Here is a 27,101-nt window from a genome sequence, read left to right on the forward strand (position 1 = left end):
GCTAGGTTTCAGGCAAAGATGCTTTCACAGCAAAATCTTGGGAAAATTCACCATTTTCCACATTTCCAATATGCCAATATCTATCTCATGCTAAGTGCCAGCAATTGTTTGAACAAGGCTACAACCCAAGAAAGCACTTAAGCCCATGCTTAACTTTCAGCACATGAGTGATCTTAGTGATGTCCTGGGTTTTGTTCTTAGATTCACTATTGTTAGTTACCTTAATTTTTTTAATATATAGGGACAATTTGCATCTTCTGAGATGCATAATTAGGCCATGAAAAGGGGTGGTAGCACATGATTACTGAATTGTTAATTAATCATTTTTATTCTATTTAAATATGCTTTAGAAGACCATAATGATGTATGCTTCCTTGATATTAGCTGTACTAATTAGATCATCTTTTCTAAATTAGAGTGCAGTTTTCTTAGCAGGTTTCCTTTTATCTGGTGTTCATTTTTCAAAAGAGCTTCATGTTGTTCCCACAGATGAGTGAATCATTTCCAGGGAATCATGTTATGCTGAAGATGTTTTCCTTCCCGTCAAATGCATATGGGTAGAACACGGATCTCGTAGAAATCAGTAAATATTTTGAAGTTGGACTTTCCTCAACAATAATGCATCCCTTTACTAGAAGACTGTAACTGTATCTGGGATGAAACTCAGTTTCTACAACAAACTAGAGCATTTGCCATATTTGCCATTTCAGAACAATCTCACACGAACACAATTTGGTTTAATGACCCATGAAAGCAGAAAATGGAAGTGGGTGAAACACATTTATACACCTGAACATACACGTGTACTTCTTTGAACACTTTCTTTAGCAGTTAATCAGTGCTCCAGCACTGAAAACCCTGCTCTCTCCTCCACCAAAACATGACTTTCCAAAGATCCCCAAGGAAGTGATAACCATGTTGTTCCAGAGGTCCTCATTTAGGTTAGCTTGTACATTTACCTGATCATATCATAGGTAGATTACATTATTCTTTCTAGTTAAAAAAAGCCTGAATGACACATCTCTGTACAGCCAACCCAGAAATTTCTCAAAAACTATCCATGAAATCTCAGGCTATCTCATTTGGGTTTAATGCTGCTGGTTTCAGAGACAAACTCTGAAGACATTCTGTCTCAGTAATTCTTGGCATGTCTGTCTAGTTCAACATCTTAACAATCACATCTGGATATTAGAAGGATGAGAAGAACAGGGCATTGTTTAATTCTATACAGGTCTCTGGAAAGCAGCTACTTACGTGTCAACAAATCTCCTGCTGAGGTTTGAGATGACCACTGGAGATCCAGACTGGAAAGGGGGGTCCCGGACCACTTTGTACTGGATCGGTTTGCAGCCTGAGCACAGGGTACTGTGGGGGACAGAGCTCAGCATGGCAGCATCGATTTCCAGGTGCTCATCCAAGGTGTAGATCTGGATCCCATAGACCTCCTCTCCCACTTGTCCCACATCCAGCTTTATGGTCAGTGGGATGTCACAGAAGACATTCTGTGGCCCAAGCGAAATGTTCTTCCCGCTGACGGTGAGCAGCTTGATGTCATTCACTGCTCCACTGGAGTCCCAGTCTGGGGAAACAAACGTCACCCAGACTGTGAGGGACTCTGGGGTCAGGGGATAGCGGAATTCCAGCTGCAGGTAGCAGCCCTGGGGCTCGGGGCACGCTGGGGGCACTGTGTGTTGGTTGACGGCCGAATTGGGACTCCACGTCCTGACACTGGATTTACAGGGCTGCTCAACATCAGGGTGCCCTGGAAAGGAAGAAGGAAGAAAAGAGAGGGCACAGAAGAAGTCAGAGAACGTAAGTTTTCATTGGCATCAATTTAAAAGGCAGACTGGTGGCAGGAGAACATATCTGTCCACGAAATCAATTATTTACTTCATCAGAACAGGCACGGCCAGCACGGGGAGGAGGAACAGAACTCTAGTGTCTCCTGGCCAGGTGAGAGACACAAACCCAATTTGGGCTGGACATCACACAACACACTCTGTGCCAGTGCAGCTGGGCCTGCATTTCTTATTTCTAGTGCTTTTCCCTGTGCCAAACAATGGGATTTTCTACCCCTTCCACTTGGTAATGATAAACATAGTCACTTTGCCTCCAGTTAAACTCCTACTTATTCCCTTGCCTCTTACTAGAAAATACTTTTTTTTTTCCCCTTTAACAAAGACAAGAAAAGAGTCTTCGTCTGTTCCAAGAAGTGGTTATGCTGTCCAGGGGCAACTCCTGTGGCATTTGCAGGTTGATCTAGCATGTTGTGCAAGGTCCCCTTTTTTGGAGGCACATGGAGCACAGGTCTGTGCTGTCTCTTTGCTCTCGTTGTGATGAAACAACAGGCACTTGTGCTTTTACTTTTCTCACCGTTGGCTGTGTTCAACTACATGGGAGGTAGTACTAAAAAATAATAAAAGCCACAATGCTTGCTGGGTTCCCAAATACTATGGTAACATTACAATTTGGCATGGAGTCATGGACTGCAAGATCCAGAGGGGTCAAATGGGTGGAACAGTTGGTAACAGAATCCAGTGAGAGCTATAAATTCCTTTTACCTTCCCAAATAATCACACAAAAAGGGAGGCAAGCATGACAGGGAGAAGGCAAAGTACAGAAACGAAGATTAAAAAAAGGTAATGAGAGGAGAGAAATGCAGAAGGCAGAGGGGAAAAAAAGGACAGTACAGCTGTTTGCAACTGAGGAAAAAAGCAAGATAAACTACTGGGCATACATGGACAAACAGGACATCACTACTAATTTAAAGAGAAAAGGGCAATGTGCGAAGGTTATTCTGATTGTCTGTGATTCAATGAAGTGTTAGAAATGTGTCTCTTTTGTCAAGGATAAACAGCTCAGGGAATTCTCCTGTTCATACCAAATGAACCCAGATGCAGAATAGATTTCCTGGCAGCCTTCCTGCGATTCAACGCTATTGTCCTGCAGATGCCCAACTTTTCATGCCTCTCCCTCACCTCCCATATCCCAGAGCCCTTCTCTCCTCCTCCCGTGGCACAGAGCAGCAGGAATGCCACTAAGATCAGCAACTGGAGAGACCTCAGCAGTGATACATTTTGAAGAAAGCCAGAGGTCCATTTAACACGCTCGAGTTTCCCCCCTGGCAAGTGTGTGAGCCCTGTGGATAATCACTGTGAGCAGCAATACCCCATTCAGCTCACGTTATCTCACCCTCACTGCTGGCTGGGTGCGCTTGGCTGAGCCCTCTGACGACTTTCTCAGACCGACAGCAAACTCCTGACTGCAGCCCTAAGGTCTTTTTTAACTCCAGTATCTCAGAGGGCTTTGGAAAGATGTGTGAATTTTACCACTGCCCTCTGCAGAAAGGAAAATGGAGCTAATGGCTCACAGCCCAGCACGTCCCCACCTGGGATCCTGCAAATTCACCTCTGTCAGTTCAAGGCCTCAGTAAGACTTAAATTCCAAACAAACCCACACATTTTGATCAGTGTGTGATCCCTGGAGATGCATGAATTGGACTCTGGCTCCAGGGAGCTTAGCGCACAGAGCATTACCCCAAAACAGGTGGCAGATTGTAGTCATTCATAAACTAAAAACCTCAATGAAGCTAAGATAAAGAGACTCTTTCTTAAATATTATCCAACACCTAGAGACGGGTAAGAAAGATTCATTTAATTATGAAAGAGGATGAAAACCTTATTTCATATAACTGGATTTCTAGAGATAGACAAATAATCTGAAAATTACAAATATTTGTATGCAAAAAAATGGTGTAAAAGTTATTCTTCTGCTCTGCACTTGGGTTTGAAAATCCTCTGCCTTATGAGACAGATCAGACACAGAACAGAATCTCATGCAACATCACATCTTGCCTAACACAAAACAGGAATGTGAGGTTTGTGAGGATGAGCCAAACCCCATGTCCTGGTTGGAGAGCAGGGATGGCAGGTTAGGAGGGTGTCTTTCCCTAAAATGCTGTCCACAACTACAGCCTGCTGTGTCCATCCATTGTGCAGTTAAGTGCAGTGCCTGGGTTGCATTCCTCAGCACAAGGACAGATCCTCAGAGGCCATCTGGCATCAGGATATCACCCCTGCTACAACTGCAGCTCACCTGTCACATTTCTTAGGTGGTCAAGATAAAGGACCCACCCAGTGGGACTCCAATGTCCAGCTGGGACAATTAAGATACAGAAGGAATTGCTCTCAAGGGAAATATTAGGCCCAGGGAAAGGCTGAGCTCTAGAGTAGCAAAAGGCAGCAATATTTTTATAATATTCTCACACTTCTCTCAGTCAGAAGTGAGCCAGGCAGGAGGAACTGACTTATATATGCATATATTGCACAGCAAGCAAAGGTACTCACTGGGCTTGAGCCAAAATTACCTTCCTTACATAAACCCCCCCTTTGACAGGGTTGTGGAGGTGCTGTAATATTTGTTGATGTAGCTGGTGTTGCTGGTGAGAATCCAGGTAGGTTAGAGCTTTCAGGCTCCACGGTGTAGATAAAGAGTAAATCAGAACTGCCTGATCTCATGAGCCTTCCCACAACCCCTGCCAAGGAACAAAGAGCCCCTCGTGCAGGGGCCACAACTGGCTGACAAAGAACCACGAGATGCTTCATCTGGGGGTCAGATCCTAACACACTCAGGAATAAGCAGGGAATTAGGAAGGACACTGCCCACAGCAGGGTTTTGCAATGAGCATAGCTCCCACATAGCCCAGACCACTGCTGGTACAGCTGCCTGGGGCAGGAGACCTCAGGAAAATGAGATCACACCAGCCAGAGCTGCTTCAGAGACATGTGAGGAGTGTGGTTTTCTGCTCAGAAGCCAGAGGAGTCCTACAGAACATTTTCCATGAGTGTCATCTCAGATTCTAACACAAGTTCATTTTGGCTGTGTTGTGCCTCTTTTGTCTTCATTTTCCATGGACATTCAAGCAGCAGAGATTTACACCCACAAACCCCTGCAGAAAGTGAATTTAAAGCTTGATACTTGAGTACTCACAGATAGACAATTAAAGAAGCCATACAATGATCTAACTGCTGCTTGTAACTCAGACCAAGTGAAAAGAGGCAGAGGAGTCCAAACTCCCTGAACGTCAGGGAATGTGGTAGTAGAGACAGAAAATCATGGAGCAGTGAACACTTGGTATATTTTCTACCCTAAAGTGGCAAGAACTCGTTAATCCTAAGAGTATGATTACCAAACCTCTGTTCCATAGCAATGGCACAAGAGCAACTAAATGAGACAGATCATGCAGATAAGAGCATGCAGGCACACACAGTAAGAAGAGGAAATTAAATGCAAAATGCTGCTGAGTAATAAATCTTAGAGTAGCTTAGTTTCTCTAGGAATGATGCCTCTGGCAAGACATGTGAGATCTAGAAGTTTTCAAATCAAAGCTCAAAAGAAATTTTGATGGAACTGCATATTTTGACGGAATATGCAGTCCTTTCAAAATAAAAACGCTTTGCAAAATTGGGTTTATTTGGCCAAAATTTTATCCTGGAGGAGAAAATGGCAAGAAATTTCTAACACTATTGGAACATTGTGTTTTGACATTTTTGTGAGAAACCTTTTCACTTTTGCACCTTGAAACACTTTCCATTTTGATGTTCAAAATTGCTTTTGCCCTAGATTCTATACTAAAACGGTGTATTTTCAAATGTCATAATTTAACCAAAGTTCATGAGGAATTTTAATAGCTAAACAAAACATTTTGGCCAGCCTCAAACACTTGGTGTTTTTAATTTTCCTCCATGGAGAATTTCAAAAGTTTCAAGTTTTGTTCCAAATGAGAACAGGTTTCAAAGTCTTGCAATCCTTGTCCAAGTGGAACTTCCACCTTCTACCTTGAACTACTACTGCAAGTGATCAAAACTCTGCTAATTCTATTTACTGTGTAATCCTGTCAACCTCATACCCAGAGCACTTCTTCCCAGGATGGAACTTCCACCCAAGGGCCAGGTGTGCTCTGAGCTGTGCCCAGCAGCTTTGGATGTCATCAAATCATGGAATGGCTTGCATTGGAAAGGACCATAAAGCTCCACCCCTGCCATGGACAGGGACACCTTCCACTATCCCAAGTTGCTCCAAGTCCCATCCAACCTGGCCTTGGACACTTCCAGGAATGGGGAAGCCACAGCTGCTTTGGGCAACCTGTTCTAAATTTAGGGAGTAAGTTGGAGTGAAACACAAGCTCTGCTGGGCCCCCACCCTGGGACATGGGTGTGTGGGGCAGACGACACTGACCACTGTCACAGGACAAGGGAGAGCTCCTGGGCACTAGCCCAAATAATATTCCTCGCAGAATAACTCCCATGCGCTTTAGCTGCAGGACAAATAAACCCTTAACATGAGGAGGTATTTGTATAATGAGTTTGCAAAATCCAGGATTGTCCTTGGGGCTCAGAGAGCTCACCTGTGTGCTCATGGTGAATGTGGGCCCGCAGCGTGTGCTCCGGAAGGAAGCTCGTGAGGGGCAGGCTGAAAGAATACTCTGTTCTTTCCAACCCGTGATTTGGGATGGCTGACCTTTGCCTGGTACAATCTTAAATATGCTCCATCACATACACCCAGGAAAGTAACGGAAGGGACGTGTGGAGGAGAGTTAATGATGGAGATCTAATGGTACTGCACAACCAGCCCTGCAGACCATTCTGCCTCCAACAGGCTCCAAGAAAATGGCTTGCAAAACATCCTGAACAAGAGAGCTTGATGTGGTCACCTGCATTCCTGCTGAAGGGCAATCTCCTTCCAGCTTGGCTGCTGCTGCAGCCCACTGCTATTCACCACAAGTGAAGGTGGCACAAATCAGGCCCAATAAATAACAACTCCTCACTTCTGGAGTTGGAGTAGAGGGAGCAAACAGGTCACCTGAGGAATTCGTCTGGCAGATGCGAACGGTCAGCATTTCTTGGCACTCTGCTGCTTTCTGAAATTCATGTTCAGCTCCTTAATTCATGGGTAGGGGCAGAACTCAGGGGCCAAAACACAGGTGTCTGAGCCAGTGGCATCCCTTTACGGCTAGTTCTGTCCACATTACATACAGGTATTACCAATCACTCCGTTTTTCCCACTGTCTTTGTGGCTCTCCCTTTGCTCTGTCCCACCTTCTCCCACACCATGTGTTTGTGTTTGTCCCCATCCCTGTGACTCACCTTCTGCCTCCCGTGGGCTCCAGTGCCCGGAGGGATCACAGGGCATGGGAGAAGAGGCGCTGAAGGCATATTGCACCAGGACTCTTCCTTCTGCACACAGATCACATGCTGATCCCACTTCTCTAGGAGGCCAGGAAAACAGGAAAACACACCAACTTAGTAACAGCTGAATGAGCTGCTTATTCAACTATGTTAAAAGCAATAAGACTTAGAATTCAGGTCCACTTAATCCTCTTTTCTCAAGGCACAGACAAAAGTGTTTTCTGATGCTGATCTTCTGTAGATTTAAGTCAAGAGCCTCTGTAGAAAGCATTTTTGAGCCCTCCATCCAACACAAAATGACAGCAACCTGGGAAGTCACATTCACCTATATTTTAATTTCCTCCTTGCACTGGACCAAACCATGACAAATGAAAACACACTTTGCTTAGGAGTTGGAGCAGAGAAATTTGCATCAGGAGTTTTCAGAACTATTTCTGCTCCCACCATGGATTTACTTACTGCTTGAACTTGTAGTTCCAAGTTCAATCTTTAGGATTGTCCTACCAACGAGTCTGGCTGACCAGGTTTGGGTTGGAAAGGACTTAAAAGCTCATCTCGTTCCATCTCCTGCCATGGGCAGGGACACCTCCCACTGTCCCAGGCTGCTCCCACCCCAGTGTCCAACCTGGCCTTGGACACTGCCAGGGATCCAGGGGCAGCCACAGCTGCTCTGGGAATTCCACCCTGTGCCAGGGCCTCAGCACTCTGACAGGGAGTAACTCCTTCCTAACATCTAATCCAAAACTACCTTCAATCAGTTTAAATAGTTTAGCTAATACATTCAAAAGATCAGAGCTTAAGCTGATGTAAACTGGAGTAACTCCAACATCCTCCATAAGGTTAAGCTGATTTATATCAGCTAAGGATGCAATTCACACAGTCCAGCCCTGTGTTCCTTGGGGTCACAAATTTGGAAGCCTGTATGACCCCAAGTGCATGATTATTTACCCCAGTAAGCTGCTCACTATTCAGAATTTATTATTCTGCTTTAAGGAACACTTTCTGCTGAAATGGAAAGTTAAAAATTAATTATCCTAATGAGTAAATGCACCTAGGAAACAACATAAGTTTTAGGCAAACAATTTGTGTGTAACACAGTGTACTCTCTACACTACTCTAGTAAGAATGGCTTGAGTCAATTATTAAATCATTTATATCAACTATTATAATTAGCTATGCAAATTTTAACCATCCTAGCCACCACTGCATGATTTATTTCAGCTGTGATCCTCAGGCAGAGGTTATCTGGGATCCTCAGTGGCTGAGCCACCCTGACAGAGACAGTAACTGGCTGAACTTGTGCAGTGCAGGAAGGGATGAACCTGCTGAAAACACCTGAAAAATACAACGTGGCAATTGGGGTAGAATAAAGAAGAGGGAGACAAAGGTGGCCTCCTCTTCCTTTCATGGTCTGTAACATTGGTAATGAAAAGAAAATGGGCATGATGATGTGAGTAACTTCTCTCTGTGTCTCACTTCACCCACCTGCACCACCAGCATGATACTGCCTCCCTATTTCATTTCTCAGCTGCCTATTTTACAGACGTTTAGGTGTCTGACTCAGCTTGCCTGAATAATACATGCAAAAACAAAATGAAAAAAAAATCAAGAAACCTGAATAAATGGTCCTGAGAAAATGAAATGTAGAATTATTGTTGTGCAGTTGTTCTTCAGACTTCTGTGAACAGTCAGGCTAGAAGTCCCTGCAATAATAATATTTCAGTTTCTCTACAAAGAGACTCCTGCATTAGCACTTGGTCCTGGATCAGGAGAGGGCTCTGGAAGCCAAGTTTCCACAATTAGGACTGCTTTTTACTCAAATTAGCAGCTATACAATTTCATCACAGGCTGCCATGGTGGAAAAAAACTGTAGGCTTATGGACAAACATTTCCTTTTACCAGTGAGGACTTGGAGGTAAGAGAGAAATCACAAGGAGCATCATGTGGGAAAGGCTATGAGCAAACTTTCTCTTTTTACTTTTCCAGTCTGAGAGCCAAACTCAACCCTGATGTAACTCCACTGGCTGAAAGGATTTACACAGGGGATGACTCCTGGGTTAAAGTTTTTGGTCTGCAAACTCTTGCAAACAAATCCTATAAAGAACCATGAATGTCAAAGCTAATTATGGAATTGCATTTACATGCTTATGAAAACCTATGGTCCTTACACCTTATGAAGCCATGGACAACAAGAAAAAAATGAGCATAAATTGGTTCAAAAACATTATTAATTAGGAATGATAGCCATATCTGACATCTTATACACGGTGGCACATGACTGCCCAAAGTGCAGGGTAATGGAAAATCTAGACTGCTCTGTTTTCTAATAAGCCAAAGCACTGGGGAAATTCCAGCTTATGAAGTTCAGAGCACAGGAGGAATTCATTCCTACAGCATGATATTTTGGTGAAGTGGGTTCAAAAATCTAAAGATCACTGGTGAAAAACAGACCATTTCCTTCAGGGCCAGCACCAGCTCAGTAGGCAACTCAAAACCACTAAAAATCTGTCATTCCTTTGAGTAAAGAGTACATGTTTACAGATTAAATTTGAGCTGCTGTACTTGAAATTCAGGATTGGTCCTCTCCCCTCTAAGGCACTGAAACTTTCCAGCAAGGTTTAACAGAGTGATTATCAAGCCCAGCCATCTCTGGGACACCACACTGACCAAAATATTTGTTTGCTAAGAATGAGATAGAATCAGATTAGTGGAAATTAATGCTGCCACCTCAATGAAAACTTGGAGAAGCAGATGCATTCAAAGATTTCTGCCCAAATTTGCTGCAGAGCCCCATGACAATAACTGCTCACATCTGCCCACGCATCTCAGACAGGAGGTGCATGAATGGATGCTCAGAGACAGCATATGAACACATCCAATGGATGCAGTCAGGAAATGAGGAGACTTCTCTTTTTCGTGCTTGTTTTCACTTGTTTCATTTGCTTTATTGTTATTTTATTATTACATGTTATTGTGTGTGCATTCTTTCACGCTTTTTTGAAAGGGGGGATGGAGAACGGGAAGGATTCCAATCCTGTGGGCAGGAGCTACAAGAAGAAATGCTGGTTCTTGATATATTTGATTATTAGGGTAGCCTGGGAGCTCAACCAGCTGCTGGAACTTAGGGTCAAAGCATCTTGACAAATTTACATGTAGGTAAGTGACTCTCTAGAGTGAGAGAGCAAATATCAATTGAACACTCTGAAGAGGCCAGAAGGGTCTGTCAGGAAAGAAGATTTTACTGCTGTGCACAACTCTTATGACTACTTTTGTCAAATTGTGAGAACACAGGAGAGCCACCCCCAAATTTACAGGAATTAGGAGTTGACATTGCTCTCTGCCCCTAAATCCACTTAAGTCACCATATATTTTGAAGACCCTCTGAGGAAAACATCTAATGCACCTATGACAGAGTTGCATCTAAGCAGGGAACAGACACACGGTCTTTACTTCCATGCCTCATCTCCCTTCAACCTGCCAGGACCTCCCACAAATACACCCAGCCCAGTGCTACGATTTTAAACAGAAGGCTAAATTTTCCCTCCCTGACTTTCATTAAGCAGAGGTCACTGCCTGTGCACAGCTCTGGAGAATAAAAGAGACATAAAAGGAACTTGAGTTACGCCGAGCATGCCCACAGCAGCATTGTAATTGGGATCAGGAGTGAAATTCCTCCTCTTCCCTGCTTCCAGCACTCGGAACAGTCCTGGAGTAGGGAAGCTGGACCCAGTTTTGCCATGAAGCAGAGTGGAGGTGTTCTGCAGGACCACACCTGAGGTGCTCCTGGTGCTGGTACCCCCGAGCCCCCGTGGTGTTGACGTCAGGTCTTCATTAACAATGTTTTGCGCTGGAGATCTGCTTCTATTGGGCCACAACACTTGCTAATGTAGCCAGAGCCATTCATTCTTTGAAGGCCCTTTTACACTGTCAAAACAGCAAGGAAGGGGCCTCCGTGCATTAGAAACCAGGCCCAAGGCACTCAGCAGCTGAGTATCAGTCTTCTGTTTTTTACATGAATAGTCCCATTGAAGTGAATGAGTTTATTCATTCAAGTGAGGCAAGTAAAATTTGGGCCAATGGTGTGCACTTTGTGTAAAAATATCTGCTAAGATTTACAGTATTCCCACACACAGATAAGGTTATACTTGGCCAATTTTACCTCCTACTTGTCTTGCACAGTGACCCAATTTCACAAATTGATACAGGCATGAGTCTCTGACCGAGTAGTGCTGGACAGAGTGGTTCTGGAAGTTCAGCACGTGGGCTTTTCCAGGATTACTCACTAGAATAATACTATCATCCTTGTTTTGATTAGCAGATCAAAAATTTGGACATGTTTTAGACAGAATCATTTATATGTTTCAGTGACATTTTTAAATGGTCACGGCAACGTTTCTGTATCCGTTAGCAGTGGGAATCTCATTTTAACAAGGAATTGGACTCAAAGTATTTGAGGCTGTCTCTTTAAATCTCTTCAGTAATACTGAGCACACAGATTTGAAAACCCAAAGGACTCTTTTTTCCTGGAAAATCATTCTTTATTTAACATATGATAACTCTGTTATGAAATTTTAGATTTAGCAGGCTATCCACTGTGTGTTATTTAAGAAGCAAGTAACTAGAGGTTATTAAGAACATATTGATTGAGTTATAAGAAATATGTAATAAAGTCATATTTGGTTACATAACAATTAACTCTGCATCAATGTGTTTTTTAGAGGCAGATGGCATTTATTTAACACACAATAAGCATCTTCTGAAATCTAAATTAAATTGGAGAAACTTAATTTACCTAAAAATGATTATGGGCTGAAAAATTCTGAATTAGTTTTCAGAACTACATGAGTCCTTTTCACAGGTAAGGAATAAAAGGATTCAGTTACAAAAGTGTAATTAAAGCAAACACTGTTCAGAGCATGAGACCTCTCTATCAATTCCTAACCAGATTTTATTTCTCTCCCCATATTAATCTGCAATAAGGGTGGAAAATCTCATTTGAGCAGAAAATAGCAGCTCTCTGCCTGGTGGGATAAAGTGCAAGCTGGCCACTGAAATGGCCTCGGTGTCCTAGCAGTGCTGGAAGGAGTTTCATCCCTGATGGAGGCAGTGGTTTCAAGGTGCTCTCCCAGCACAAAGCAGCAGTGCTGAGGCAGCTTTTTGGGTGCTAATACGCTTGTAAATTTGGCCTCCTGTGCTCTGAACTGCTGCGCTCCTGAAGGACACTCCAAGTTTGCTCTCAATAAAACAACAAAGCAAGAGGTGGAGAAGAAATGTAAATGGGGATGTGAGTTAATGGTAATGCGAGAAGGTCAGTGATTTGGGAAGTTCTCTGCCAGGCCTCCTATAGCTCCTGCAGCTCATCCAAGAGCTGCATAAGAGCATTCAGATGAACCAGCCAGTTACTCAGGTCATACTGGGGCAGAATTGCTCTGAATATGGGCTGCAATGAGGTGCAACTCCTGCCCAGAGCCCTACATTTCCATTATTGATATCATATAGCTGCATTCCTGCCAGACAGGAGTACACACCCCCAGGCTGACCTACAGGACAACATTCACATCATATCCAGTGGTCTGAGACCTTGACTCTGCCTTGCTCAATTCCCATCTCACATCTACAGCTCAGGGGAGGACGGAGCATTTGTCCCTGTCCTCAGCCCAGCCACCTCCTTGCCCATGAGCTCTGTGTTGTAAAAACAAGATCCACTTTGCCCTTGCAAAGGGAATGTGCAGGGGGAGGAGGGGGGAATGTGCAGGCACAGCTGAAGCCCACAGGTATTCATGAACAGCAATAACAGCAGGAATCACAGGGCCGGAATCTTTGATTGAAAATTCCTCCCATAACATATGGAGAAAGATTTGCCCTTTACATGGCAAATCAATGGCCTTCAACTGAGTGCTACAGGCTGAGAAAGGAAGAGCAGACAACAGATCAATAACCTCCTCAGTATGAACCAATTTAGGAGAGAGCCTTAACCCAGGCTGAGCACAGCACACGACCAAGCTGCGCTCTCTGGTTCTCCCCTTCTCATTTTTCCAGCACCATAGTACAGAGCAGAGCATGATCACCTTTCAAAGAAGTGGCCATCGATGGGTGGAAACCACTCCAGGGTGACAGAGGAGGGGGTGCGAGCCACAATCTGGGGGGCAATTGCAACAGGAGCCGGTTTCTTGGTGGGCTGCCAGCTCTGGTAGACCAGGTCCAGGTAGCAGTGCATCCTGGCCACCTGGTTGGGCGTGAAGGAGTCGGTGCAGTCGTCATCTGGAATTCAAACAGAAGCCACATCAGCCACGTGGGAAAGGAGGTGGGAGTAAGGGGAGGAATTAGGAGCTGGTGAATGGCAGCTCCTTGGAAGGGCCAGGCTGGGGTCCCACAGCACTGCAGAGTTAATGGTCTGTGAAGGAATTAGCACAGCCATCACTTGTGGAGGCAGGCGAAAGGAAACAATGGTTAAAAAGGAAGGAAATAAATCAATAAATGTTCCCTCCCCCTGACCTGGGATACACCTGAAGCACCCAGAGACCATCCCTAAATGAGGCAGAGACACAGAGAGGAAGAAACAGAAAGCTTCTGGTCAGGATTTGGGCTGCCACTGAAACTCTGGGTTTAAAAGAATTTTACATTTAAAATAATATTTCTGAGAAAGGATGGAAGGGTAAAGGATGGTAGTGTAAGGAAATAGCACTGACTGGGATTCATGCAAAATATGAACAACAGACTGCCAGATCTCTTAGAATAAAACACCACAGAATTTTAAAATACATAACTTTTAAATTTCTTAAATTTTCTAATAAGCAAATAAAAATGTTCTGAAAGATCAATTCAAAATATAACTCCAAATACTGATAAAAATGTAAATTTTTGGTGCAAACAATACCTTTAGTTCTATAAAAAAATCTCCCCCATTACCACTATGATTCTAACCCCTTTCTGAACTTCTCACAAACATTTCTCGATATTTCATATTTCTTTTTCATTCAAAATGGAGAAATAACTATGCTGGACGATTTCCCATAAATATCCATTTCTCATTTCATCTTGTTTTTCTCAAACATGATTTGGCAACAAGAACACATCCAGTGCCCTCTGAACACCATACAGCTTTACAACTACAATGCCCCAGAGAAGCAGAAAATTGCTGTTTTTCTATTGTGCAGATCCCAGAGGGAATAAATCTGTTGTGCAAAGTCACCCAGCAAAGCTATGCTGAGGAACTCGATGCTAAGCACTTCTACCATTTTTCTGGTGTTCTTCCCATCAGATGAAATGCTCTTGAAAACACAGAGTGTTTCTTCACATGTGCCTGCAGAGTTCCCAGCCCAGCAGAGCTCGGTCCCAGCTGGGATCCAAACAACAATGACAGTTCTGCACAGGTCAAGTGCTGCACTTCTCTGTGAAGATGCAGGTCACCGGAGGCTGCTCGGGTGCAAGTTCAATATTGTCACAGCCTTAGGAGGTGCTCTGATGTTTGCAAGTCCATGCCCTGTGGTACTCCAGAGGAACAAGAAAATATGAATTCCTTCTAAAGATAAATGAGTATTTGCTGGCTAATTTAAAACCTGGCCACATCTTCCCAGAGATGAAGGCAAAAGGAGAGAGCTCTGGTCAGGATCCTGCTCAGACTCAGCCCTCCCACAGCAGGGACACACCAGCTCACATGTTTTCCTGTGTCTCTCCCTATTCCACTGAGCAATGACCCTCCTCTGATCAAACATGCACAGCAGATAGACAGACACAGCCCGCTTGATAATATCTACAAATCCCTGTGGGTATGCAAAAAGCTGCTTTAATGCGACATCTCTGGATTTCCTCAATAATTATTGATGGTCTACCCCTGAGCATGCTGTAAAAGCCATAAATATTCTTCACAGAAGCACAGAAGGAGACAAAGGCCCTTAATAGCCATCATAAAAGAACAATAAAATATATATATAGGACAAAGCAGTGGGACAATGGCACAGGATAAAGATGACCTGCATTCTCAATCGTTTAAACATCAGCACAGGCTGTGTCTGGGGGAGGGGAAGGGAGGAGAAGCAAGGGAGAAAGGTGTTCCACTCAATATCAAGAGAGGTTCCAGATCCTCAGATAAAGTAATAATTAGAGAAACTCTGTGCTCCGCTGGGATGATTACTCCAACACAATTCAGAGTGAGAATTCATGATGATTTCATGAGAAGTCATCTAAACGACTAACTTACCTTTTATTTGGGAACACCACAGCTATTTGGACTTGTAAAAATAATTTACAAGTCTTATTTCTCACACTACCTAATCTTTTGGCCACTGCAACTTGTTATTCCAGGAAAAAAACCATAATCAGTCAAAGTCAGTGCTTTGCTCAGGGCTGGGGGTAACTGAACAGATGGATGGGACAGGACCAGACAGACAAATACAATATGATCAAGTTTTACACGAGCAGCAAAACAGAAATGAAACAAAGGCAATTCCTAGAACTGCATGACCTCAACCTACATGTTTCAAAGGTATTTTGACAGCAATTTGATATCCTGATATATTTTACTCCACTGGCAACAATAGAAAAGCAAACAGATTCATGGTTGAGCTCTAGAGATATCTATCATGTCGCTTCACCTAATTTTTCAAGGAAAAAAAAAAAAAAAGAGGTTTCAGCTCAGAACAGCAGCACACATGTAGCTCCCAGGAGCAGATGGGTATCTCTGTGGTCTGCCTCAGCCTCAGCTCCCGAGTCAGCTGGCAGGACAAGTTCTCTTTGGAAGAAAAGAGCTCAGAGTTTTGAAACAAGCACTCTCCAACCCTCACCGCATCCACATAAACAGATTTGGTGGGGGGATTTTGTCATCTGGAGTTGCCCTGTCTTATCTGAAGGATGTTACCATGAGGCTGGACTGGGTGCTCAGGCTCCCTGCCTGGCCACAGGCACCACAGCAGAGCACACCAAGGAGCTGACTTGGTGTGTTTGTCCCTGAAAACACCCTCTAAACAAATAGAAAAATGGAGAGAAAACTCAGCATTGCTTTTAGCTAGTGCCACAAAGGGCATAAAAGCATTTTGGTTATAAATCATTTCAATCCATGCCCCAGATGACATTAAACACTTTGCTTCTCTACAGTTTTATTAGAGAATAAGCACTCCTGTGACCTTTTGAGTGGGAAATCTGTGTTTTTGCCTGGAGTATAAAGGTGCCCTTCAGTGTCTGTAAGTATATTGGTTGCCTTTAAAATGTTGTTGATGCTGTCAGCTCACTGTCATAGATTGTCACTGCAGACAGACCCTGCAACCCAAAATAAGGGGAAATACGAGTCAAGGTATCTCCTGAGAAATAACAGAGGAGCTTTCGGCTCCCTTTGAGCTTCCAGAGGTGCATCAAGGACCCCACTCCAGTCTCATTCAATAGGACAGGGTCACAGGAGCAAATGGCCTATTTGAGAAATGCTCTGTTGGGAGGAATGCCAGAACCCGGCACATCTGGGCAGCAGAGCTGTGCCTGCAGAGCTGTAACCACATCAGCCTTTGCTTTGAGGGGTGGTTTTACCATACTGATATGGAGCCTCTGGTGCTGCACTCCAGTACAAACCAGCGCAGCACACTGGTAGTCCTTGACCACGCAGAATCCCACTATTCACATTCTAAAGATGGAACTGGGATGTGAGTGATTCCAAATAAAACCTAAACATGGCATTTCAGCAGACACCTGGAGGCACAAGCTGTGCCTCATTAGTTGTCCACTTGTCACAGGCTTATCCAGCAGCCTTGATGGTATCAATATTCATCTGACATTCTATATCTCCTTGGGACAGTATAAACAATGTCTGGATTGGAGTTTTTCAAAGACCTCACAGATCAGACATCCAGATCTCAGAGAAATAGACTGCCAGGTTTGCTGTGGAGCCTTTAGAAGCTGTTCTCTTGATGCTTATCTTATTTCTTCCATTCCCTCAAACTTTCTGCCTGGTCTTTGCGTGAAACTGCGAATTTGGGGAAAACTGGGATAAAAGAAAAGGAGAGTTAGAAAGGATTCTGGTGGCTATCAAGTCTGACCCCTCATCAAGCCTGGTCCTAGACCTTTATCAGCATAAAACCCCACAAGAAATGGACTGAGAAATCAGGGGTAATGCTACAATTCTTTGTTCCTGCCCATCCACAGACCCACCTGGCAACCCAAGCAAAGCCCAGTACCTGCGTAGCTCATGAAGTTACTGAAGGGGGTGTTCAGGAAACTGTGGAACCCACAGGTGTCATTGCCTGGCCCAGGGTCCCCACACAGCTTGTGCTTAGGAGCAGGGTTGGTGTCACTGCAGAGGTCCCCAGTCTCAAAGGAGGGCTCTGTTTCCATGCACGGGTCGCTGCAGGAGAGGATCTCGGAGATGCCCCGGAAGACGTGGTAGAGCCCCAGGCTGTGCCCAATTTCATGGATCATGGTGTGTGTGTGGCCAGGGATTCCGTAGAAGGAGGGATTCAGCACGATGCCACCTGCAAGGGGAAAGAGAACAGCTTTTAGGTTTGCCTTGTGTTCCTTGGGACAGGAGGAGAAAGGGAAAGGAACACCTTCCTAAGGGTAGGTCCTCTGCAGTTCCTTGGATCCTCTGTAGCACAGAGAGATTTTTTGCAGAACCAGACACATTCCCTGCCCAGTGAAGTTTCATCTCAGCCTTAATCTTGCTCTCTAAGGAGGAGGAGCTGTTAGACAAAGCTCAACACCCCAAACCAAAATCACTGCATCAATCAGTCTTTCAACTAAATAAACTCAGTTTAGTTTATTTGTTTGTTTGTTTTGTGGGTGTTTGTTTGGTTTTGTTTTTTGGGGTTTTTAATTAACTTAGAGGAAAATCCTGCATGAAATTACTTCCTACTATGCAATTTTAGGCAATTCCATATGCTTAAAGAGTGTGACTCTGCCCAGATAGGTGTAAACTACGTATTTGACACCAAGAGCTAAACAAAACACACCTGGAACACTCTATGTATAATATTACAAGGAGTAGTAATGTGAGAAAAGCCTATTAACTTCTGAAGCACTCTGAGAATTGCAGAAGACTCCATCAATACTTGCAAATTAAGATCTGGACAAAGCAAAGTGAGCACACCCAAGGCTGGAGACGTTTTGTTCAGGGTTGTGGAGGCAGCTTTGGAGTGACTGTCAGAGGCACACTGTTATGTACTCAGACCAGGCTGGCTTGATCTGATCTGCACAGTCCAATAATGAATATGCATTAAGTCTAAAGTGTGAAAAAAATGAAATCCTGACATGTGATAACCCTAAGAGAACTATGCAGTTACTCAATGTTTGCAAAGAAAACTAACAATGTTTTCTGTTGTATGAATTAAGGGATGTGTAAATAAGCAAACAGAAAATTAATGAGGATTTGCAGTACATTGAAATAATCATAGTAACTATATTTTTAGCTCAGTTAGATGTACTTCTGTATTTAAGATATGCTTGATATTTTCATTATTTAGTTTATTGATCTCAACTTTTCCAAACCTTTTATTTGAAACTCTTTTTGTGTCCTGCGTATCATGAGAAGAGGAAACTGCTTTGTAAAAGTTGTAGTGGGAATATAAATCTTGGACATGGTACTCTAATAATTTAGTGACAATGAGGAGAGAAAAGGTTTTGGCAGGACGAACTTTATCAGTGGTTGTAGCACAGGGAAGATGAGATCACTGCGTTCTGATGCACCATAGACCCTTCATCCTCATCTGCCTGGAGACTTGATTGTAAAAACCATGAAATTAAAGGAAAATGAGAACATGAAGTTCTTAAGAAGTCCTCTAAATTCCACTGTCAAACAGAACAGAACCAATTAGGTCTATACCATCCCTCACACACTCTGGCCTGCTGCCTCCTCACAACCCCTGATGACATGACTGCCCCAGCAATCAATGTCAGCACTCAGCATCCCTACAGCTGCAAGGATTTAACTCACATCTAATCTGAATTGATTTTTTTGGCAATTTAAGTTCATGACTTCGAGTCCTTCCTCACACGGATATGAAGAACAGAAGATTCTCCTCCTCTTTCATCAGCTTTTATGAGATTGTCATCATCCCCACTTCAGGCTCTTTCCCTTCAGTCTGAATCACTGTAATCCCTTCAGCCTTTCCTTGGAGCTCAACCCTTTTTCTAGACCTCCCTGACTGTGGTTCTGCTTTGATTTTCCCCATTGCCTCACGTTTTCCTCTAAGAACAATGTCCAAAACACAACATGCAGCACTTCAGCTGAAACTGTGTCAGTGTTGAAGGGAGAGGAAGGAGAACTTTGGATGTCCTGAAGGGATGCACGCACAAAATAGCAGGAGAGAAAAAAATCTTCCTCTGAGCAGGGGCACGTGTGACAATGTGCACAGGGTGGAGAGGAGTTCCATGGGCATGTACAAATACATAAAAACTATCTAAAGAAAAGAGAAGAGAAAATTTAAATACGTGCACAAAAGAGTGAATAAAATCTGCTGTGCTGCAGCATCTTGTCCACTATGCCACACATAGCATCTGCACCTCCTTTTCAAAGCACTGAACTGCTCCTCACACCAGTTCTCCACATTCCCAATTAATTATATACAGACCTACCAGCACGCAGCTCCACAATAAAACCATGATTCCTCTCTCTCCCCCTCTACACAATACAAGCTCTGATTCCTCTGGTGCTCTGTCTCTACCCAGGTGGAGCCATTTATACCCAGAGAGTAACCTGACATACTTTTTGGGGTTCTCTATCCCAGAAAGAATTCCAGAGTTTTTTTTCCTAGTGGCAGGAATATTGGTGAAATTCCTCAGCAGGATGTGCCTTCAGTAAAGGCTGGTTAAATTGTTCTGGCATTGGAGAACCCTGAGGCAGCTGGAGAGGGAGATTTTATTTTTGCCTTTGTTGAAAATTTATATTTTTTATAGCTGTCAAGAATCTAAATCAATTGCAGTTTTACAGAAAAGATAAACTCCCTCACCCAGACAATCTCTATCCCAGCTTTTAGATCTGTACCACAGGACATATTTCATATTTTTTATTAAGTACATATTGGATTTATAGAAGAGAGTAAAAAAGATTAAAGATGAATTCTTACAAACCAAGCACAGGTCTGGGAGGGCTATTATGACAGGAAATTATGAGCATTATTTATTTATTTATTTTACTTTTTTTTCCCTCTCTGGCAAGTCAAATTTAATCTGTTGTCCAATGTCTATTTTTTTTTTTCTTGCGAGATCTTTTTTTTTGGTCAATGAACTCTGTCAATGCTCTGTAGGAGCTGAATTTAAATTGTTTTGCTCAGGCATGATGTTGACAATTAGCTTAACGAAGTGACAGAAGAACTCATCAGAGCTTTGGGCGAGCCCCAGCCCTCTTGCAGAAGGTTCTTCTTGGCACTCTGGAGCTCTCCCCTTGTTCTCTGCTCCCTCCCACGGCAGCACCAAGGGAAGCTGTGAAAATCCTGGTTTGGAGAAGGAGCAGCTATAGTGCAGCCATATCCCACTTGGGCAGTGACACTGGGGCTAATTTTTCACAGAATCACTGAACCTTCTGGGGTGGGAAGGGCCACAAAGAATCGAGTCCAGCAAATGGCCCACGCAGGGATCAAACCCACAACCAGCAATCCACACTGGTTGTCATCCTAAAAATCCCATTGCTGTGGGTGCTGGTCAAGGCTGGGGTTAAGAGCTATCTTCACTTTTGCCAGATGCTGTCCAGGGGAATGGTCACTGGTGGGCATTTCCAGAACCTTCTGGTTTGGGTGTTCCCAATAGGAGCCCGCAGAGATGAGGCTGAAGGCAAGCTGGAGTGGAAGTGGTTTCAGCTCCAGCTGAGCTCAGCAGGAGTGTCAGTGTGTAAGTGCTGGTCCTTGGGAAGGGAAGTTTGCTCACACTTCTTCCAGAGCAGCTGCAGAGCTGGATGTTGTAATAAAGCATTTACTAAACTGAAAGAGGGCAGACACTTCCAACAGCTTGGTCTGACTGTGGAGCCTCTCTCTGCTGTGGAGACAGGTGGCCATAAAGACATGGTAACATCTCAATTTTGGGGCATTTTGGACCTTCGAAAAGCCCCCCTGATTGATGGCTATTCCATACAGCTCAACTTCCATTGTATGTTCTAGGATAATAAACACTGCTTGTTCTCCTCATTTAAGTTTATAGTCACTGTATCTCTTATTTAGCACAACATGGGGTTAGGTAATACAAAAACTGGCTGAAACAGTCCACCACCAAGTTAACTTTGCTGAAACTGGGCTTCACTTCCAGCATAGGAAGGTCTGGATGAGCTGGAGAAATATCTGGAAAACCTATGAGAACTCCTGCCCAGAGGAGATGACCAGACCAGGTTTGCAGCTCGAGGAAGGTTTGTGAAGTCAGGAGAAGCTCACACTGACTCAGTCAGTGCCTTCTGAACATTTGGACATTCTGCAGGGAGCACAGGTCCAGTGGCACTGCAGGTGGCAGTGAGTCATTTGGGAGGCTGCAGAGCTTTGGATCCCCAGGTTCCAGCAGCAACCTGGTTATGAAACACGCCAGGCAATCTGCAGGGTAGTGAACTCCTTCCAGTTCCACTCAAATGAACATCAGAAATACAATCCCTCAGCTGTTTGCTCTTTTGTACAGTCGTAGAGAAAAACAGCAGCAGATTTTAGCTACAGTCTGTGAGCTAATTGAATACTTGCTAATGAACTAAGAACAAAACAGGCTAAGGTTAAACATTCACCTCTGTCTCATCCCCACACCTATCTCCCAATCTTCTGCAAACTGCTCCCTTGGAGTGAATGCCCTGCAAAGTAGCTTCACTGAAAAGGTGAAATACTTTCAGCTTGACATCATCTACAAATACCATAATATGCTTTGGGTTTATAACCTAATATTTTCCTGGTTGTGAGCCAGTATCTGGGAATCGTGAAATACTTTTTTTCCCCTGACTATATATTAGAGGAATGATAAGAAATCAGAACAGAGATTAACGCATATTTGTCTTTCCTTCTTAGTGCCTCAAAAGAATGCATTGCAAAGAAGAAACATCTTTATCACTCACCTAGATGCATCAAGGCTTCTTTGTCCCAGGGCCAAGTTGCCACTCCAGCCAGCTCTTCCTCAGAGGAATTGGCAAAAAAGATGTTGAGGTGTGTGGATCCATCCAGTTTGAGTATGTTCTTAAGTTCATTGACATCCAAGTATGCCCTGTAGAAAAAGAAAAAACATTTTTTTCCTAAAGGTGACACAAAAGCAACAAAACACTGAAGAAGTGCTGCAATCCAAGCAAAGGTCTTGCAATGCCCTGCATATCAATCACCTGAAATGTTTAATAACCCACTCCCAAACTTTGATTGCTTTGCATTCATGTAGTGAATCTCATCTAAAACCCTAGGCCATTGATTAACTAAGGCCACAAAATCCAAGGTAAATACATAAAGCTGTCCACATTCTCAAGATAAGTATAGGGATCTATTTATTATGAATATAATTAACCAAGTATTATGGTCAGTAAATCTTTTCACACCAGTAGTTAGGTTGCACATTTCCTCTAAGCTGTTTGTTGTTGTTACCTCTTATTTTCCTTCACAATAACAAGTTTCACATCCTCAGGCTGGCACCACAGCTAACACCAGCTCCCAGAGTCATTCCTTTAGCACCAGTGGCAGTCACTTGTGCTGAAACCCATGTGGCCTAAGCCTGACATCCCACAGCTGGTTGGGAATTGCTGTTTCCAGCAGGCAAAGCTGTGTCAAGAGATTTCCTTGCACGAGCTCTCCCCAGGAGTGGCACCATACCATGACATCAATTCCTTAGGTCCTCCCAGGGTGAGCAGTATTTCTCCTTAGCTTTTGGGATGCCTGGAAATCACAGAGTAATCTGTTTGCAGGCAAACTAAGCCAAACTCTGAAGCTTGATGGCCGTTGGAGGTACTTTTTGTTCCTTTAAAGGAGTAGATTCTCTAATACTGGAATACAGGAGCTACTTGCCAGTGCACATACCATGGTGCCACACTGCTTGCACTGCTCCAATTCACTGTAAAGCTGGAGAAAACGAAATGCAAGATTAAACGCATTGGTTCTCTGTTTCCAGCTCACACTGGCTTTTGATATGAAGTGTGGTAAGAGAAAATCTAGAAGGAGGATATGTTGTAATATCTTCACTAGGCAGGGGGAGACCCCAGAGAGAGGGATCACACTGTGCCAAGCAGGGCTCAAGGGCTGTAAGGAGCAGACACCACCATGGTCTGGAGCAGGTTGATTCCTGCTTCCTGGAGTCCCCCTCTGTCAGTGCACGGATGTGTGTAAGGCACACAGAGCTCTCCCAAACCACACGCCTCCACAAGCTCTGAGAAGGGTTTCCTGCATACTTTGCAAGGCTTTTTCTCCCAGAAGGGTGAAGAAAAAATGGGGGAGCTGGCTCAGCACCAAGATCTTTTTGTCCTTCCCCGGAGGACTCCTAAATGGAAAACACATTCATATTTCCACAATAGATTCCCCTGCCACTTGCTGAAGTCATTGCCTCCAAAATAGATCATGGCTGGGTGTCCCCAGGCCCTGGCTGACTCATGGAGGAAGATGTGCTCTTTGGGGACACCAGTGGAAGGGGACGTTTCCGTTCCATACAGTGTTTATCTTCCAGTCAAATGGGGATGACATCCTGAAGGACAGGTCAGCACTGTGACCCTTTACACATTTCTCATCTCTCCAGCGTTCTCAACACATCCATGGAAAATACACAGACCTTCCCCTTAGCTCCTCAAGCTTGTCCTGCTTGGATCTGCACCATGCTCTGAGGCTCTGCTCAGTCTACTCCCAGGACCTTCTTTGTGCCTTAGAAAACATCTTTTCCAAGCATGGGCTCCTACTTAGACACATTCATGAGCAATAGTCTGAAATTACATGTGAGAACTGATGTGCACTTCCAAATGTTCCCAGTGTGAGAGCACTGGGGGAATGTGTGACCATGGGGAGGTGACAGTGCCCCTGCACCTACAGCAGCATCACTGACAGTGAGCAAAATGTAAGAGAGTATGTGGGAGTGATGTGATGCTTCGTGCAAGAGAGAGGGGCAGAAACAGAAGCACCCAGTGAGATTAGAGCAATGTTGATGTGTTGGTATCACAGCAGGAGGGAAGGTCCTGCTGCCTGTGGCTGCTGACTCAGGGTGCAGATGCTTTATGCACATGCAAATCCCTGGAGGAATAACCACGATCCAACTCCCCTCCTGAGACTACCATTTTTATCCTTCCTCTTCTCTCATGGTTTCAAATAATCTAAACTAATATTTCTTTATTCTCAGCTGTCTCTTTGCTTATAGTTTACACAATCCAATCCCCATTTATCTCCTCAGGGCACAGCCACAGTCGCACTTTCTCTTCCATACAGCCCATGTGCTCCAACATCCAGGGCTACATGGATTATTACAGCCAAACCCATCCAAAGCAGACAGCATTTAACTAATTGGCCAGTGATGGCAATGCTCCACTGAGACTGGACTCATGCCTCGTGTAAATCCATCCTACTAAGTCCTTTGGACACGGGTTTCTGATATTTCTCTGACCACTTTTCTCTGCTAGCCAGAGGAAGGCTGTGAGTGAGCAGAATTCAGTGGTGGAAGAACAGAATGCCAAGAGAATTTTAAGTAAAGGATCTGCCCGGGTGTAGGTGTAGGTAGATCATGCTTGGAAGGCAATAAATGCAAACTCCTTCATGGAAGCAGCCAGCAACCCCCAGCACGTAAACATGCCCAAGCCCTGAGCTCAGTCAGAGCCCTGGAAGTGTGTGAGGATGTGCCCGTGTGAGCGTGCAGGAGCAGAGATGTGAGTATGGCAGGGAGGACTTGGACACACGTGAGGCAGCCAAGAGAATGTGAGGAACCAGTGTGTGCGTGTGTAAGAGATAAAAACACAAGCTGGAATTCCTTCCTTTCCTTCCTCCCCATGTTTCTAATAACCTCCCATCCCTATCCATCATCGCCACATTCCTACACTCAAGGAGGCATAAATTAACTACTTTTGCAGTTCATGTCCAACTCCGTAGCCGCAGGCAGCAGACCCAACATTTACCAGGTCAAAATAGCTTTCAGCTATTGCTTTGGACTAGGCTGACTCCCCCCTGCTTTGTTATCAGCCCAGACTATCTGACCCAGCTCAATCTGTGAGCACGGCTTACACTTCTCAAGGTTATGTGGGTCCCCTGACAGAGGACATTATGTCTGTCACATGGGCTCGTGCCAGAGAGAGCCAAAGAGCCCAGCCCTTCCAGCACTGCCAAACTCGCATTTCAAAGACATGAGTGCAGTCTTGGAAAGGGATCAAAGCCTTTCCAACTGTCATTAGAATATTTCCTTTATGCATCTCTCTCTGAGTGCTAGCAACATATTTCATAAAATTCATTGGCTCGAGATGGTACCTCCAATGTAAACCTGAATGGGGGAACTGTCAGGGCAAGTCTGCGTGGAAAACAAAACAAAACCCAAAGCACAACACAACACATGTAATTCCTGTAATGGAAAAAACATATGATGCTGTGAGCAGTGCCTTGCTGGGGAAAGCCTAATGAGCCTATTAGTGCATCATAAAAGGTCTCCTTTGCTGGAATCTGTTTTAGACATAGAAATTCTATGGGCTGTTTAAGGCCATTTGGGACACCAAATCATATTAGGCAATGCTCACATTCCCACCCAGATATTGTCATCAACCTATTTGTTCAATGCACATTTTTTGTTTTCTTTTTCCCTCTGCTGCAGTGCAGAGACCTCTGAGACTGTTCTGTGCAGCAGCTCACCCCTATCCAGTGAGCCCCAGCCCTCAGCCAGGGATATGATCCCATGCAGTGCTCCAGTTCCAGTCTAATGGAGTTTTTAGCTCACCCAGCAGTACCCATCACACGGCCCACCCCATCAGTCACCCAGCCATTATCCCCATGCCTGTCTCATCTGTCAAACCCATTTCCTGTCCATTTGGGCTGTGGCTCGTCCCCAGGAGATGAGGTGAAGCCCTTGGACACCAGTCCCACCTGCCTGTGGAGCCATTGTGAGGAGCTCCCTTTGCTCGACCTTAGCTCCACATCCAAACCCAGCCACGAGCCCCTGTGCTGAGCCACAAACACATTTGGCAATGGCTCTTAAACTCAACTGATATCAGGTTTAATCATATTAAATCTGGTTTTGGTGACTAAAGTTGAGAAGTTTTGTTGGGGGTTGGCAATCCTTCTTCCTTTTTTATCTTCCAGGTCAGAGAGTGGTTTCCCCTAATTTCCCTGATGTGGCTGTGCTGAAGCCTCTTGCACTCCTGGCTGTTTTTGCAGGGAACACAGAGTCCCAGACCTTATTGTTAGGAAATTTCCTACTGTTTGCTCCCATTTATTCTCTATTTGCTTTTGTTTTGGTTTGTTGTTTTTTTTTGTTTTTCCTTCTTCAAAGACAAGTGTCACTTTACAGCAAGAAAACAAACAGGGTACTTTAGGAGATTATTTGCAAGATCCCAGCCAAACACAGAGTAGAAACTTTGTTGTCTGCTCACTCTGGAGTATGGTCTGCAACTGCCTGGTGAGTTTGCTAGGAACATTTCATCCTTAAAATAAACCCAAACAACAACCAAAACCAACAGCACCCCCTGAACTAGGAAGTCAGACTCAAAATACCTGATTTGTTCCATACTGACATACAGTGTCCTATCCTTTACCTACTGGGTTCAGCACATGGCAGGGCAGATAAATCTGCTGGAAACACAGGGACCTGGTGAATCACTCTTCTCCCCAAGACTCCTTTCCACTCACAGAAGTGTCAGCCCAGCCTAAACCACGGTGCATGGTTTAGACAAAGAGAAAGCTTTTTTGTTTGTTTGTTTGTTTTTGTTTGTTTGTTTTTGTTTGTTTGGGTTTTTTTTGACAGCCCTGGAACACTCCCCATCAGCCTGTGAGAGATCCAGGTATTATTTCCAACATGGTGTGGCTGACAGTCTCGGTGATGTTCCCTGTG

General features: G+C 44.2%; 1 protein-coding gene across 1 annotated transcript in view; it reads right to left on the reverse strand.

The window, feature by feature from the left end:
• Positions 1-27,101, reverse strand: part of PAPPA (pappalysin 1) — a 173,312-nt gene that overhangs the window by 99,135 nt on the left and 47,076 nt on the right. The window contains exons 3-7 of the mRNA XM_062505610.1: positions 22,180-22,325; positions 17,348-17,641; positions 13,256-13,448; positions 7,146-7,267; positions 1,255-1,762 (exon numbers count right to left, since the gene is read on the reverse strand). Of these exons, the coding sequence (XP_062361594.1) occupies positions 1,255-1,762; positions 7,146-7,267; positions 13,256-13,448; positions 17,348-17,641; positions 22,180-22,325 (1,263 nt within the window). The remainder of the gene's footprint in view (positions 1-1,254; positions 1,763-7,145; positions 7,268-13,255; positions 13,449-17,347; positions 17,642-22,179; positions 22,326-27,101) is intronic.

The sequence above is a fragment of the Cinclus cinclus genome, chromosome 19 (assembly GCF_963662255.1).
Source record: "Cinclus cinclus chromosome 19, bCinCin1.1, whole genome shotgun sequence".
NCBI lineage: Eukaryota > Metazoa > Chordata > Aves > Passeriformes > Cinclidae > Cinclus > Cinclus cinclus.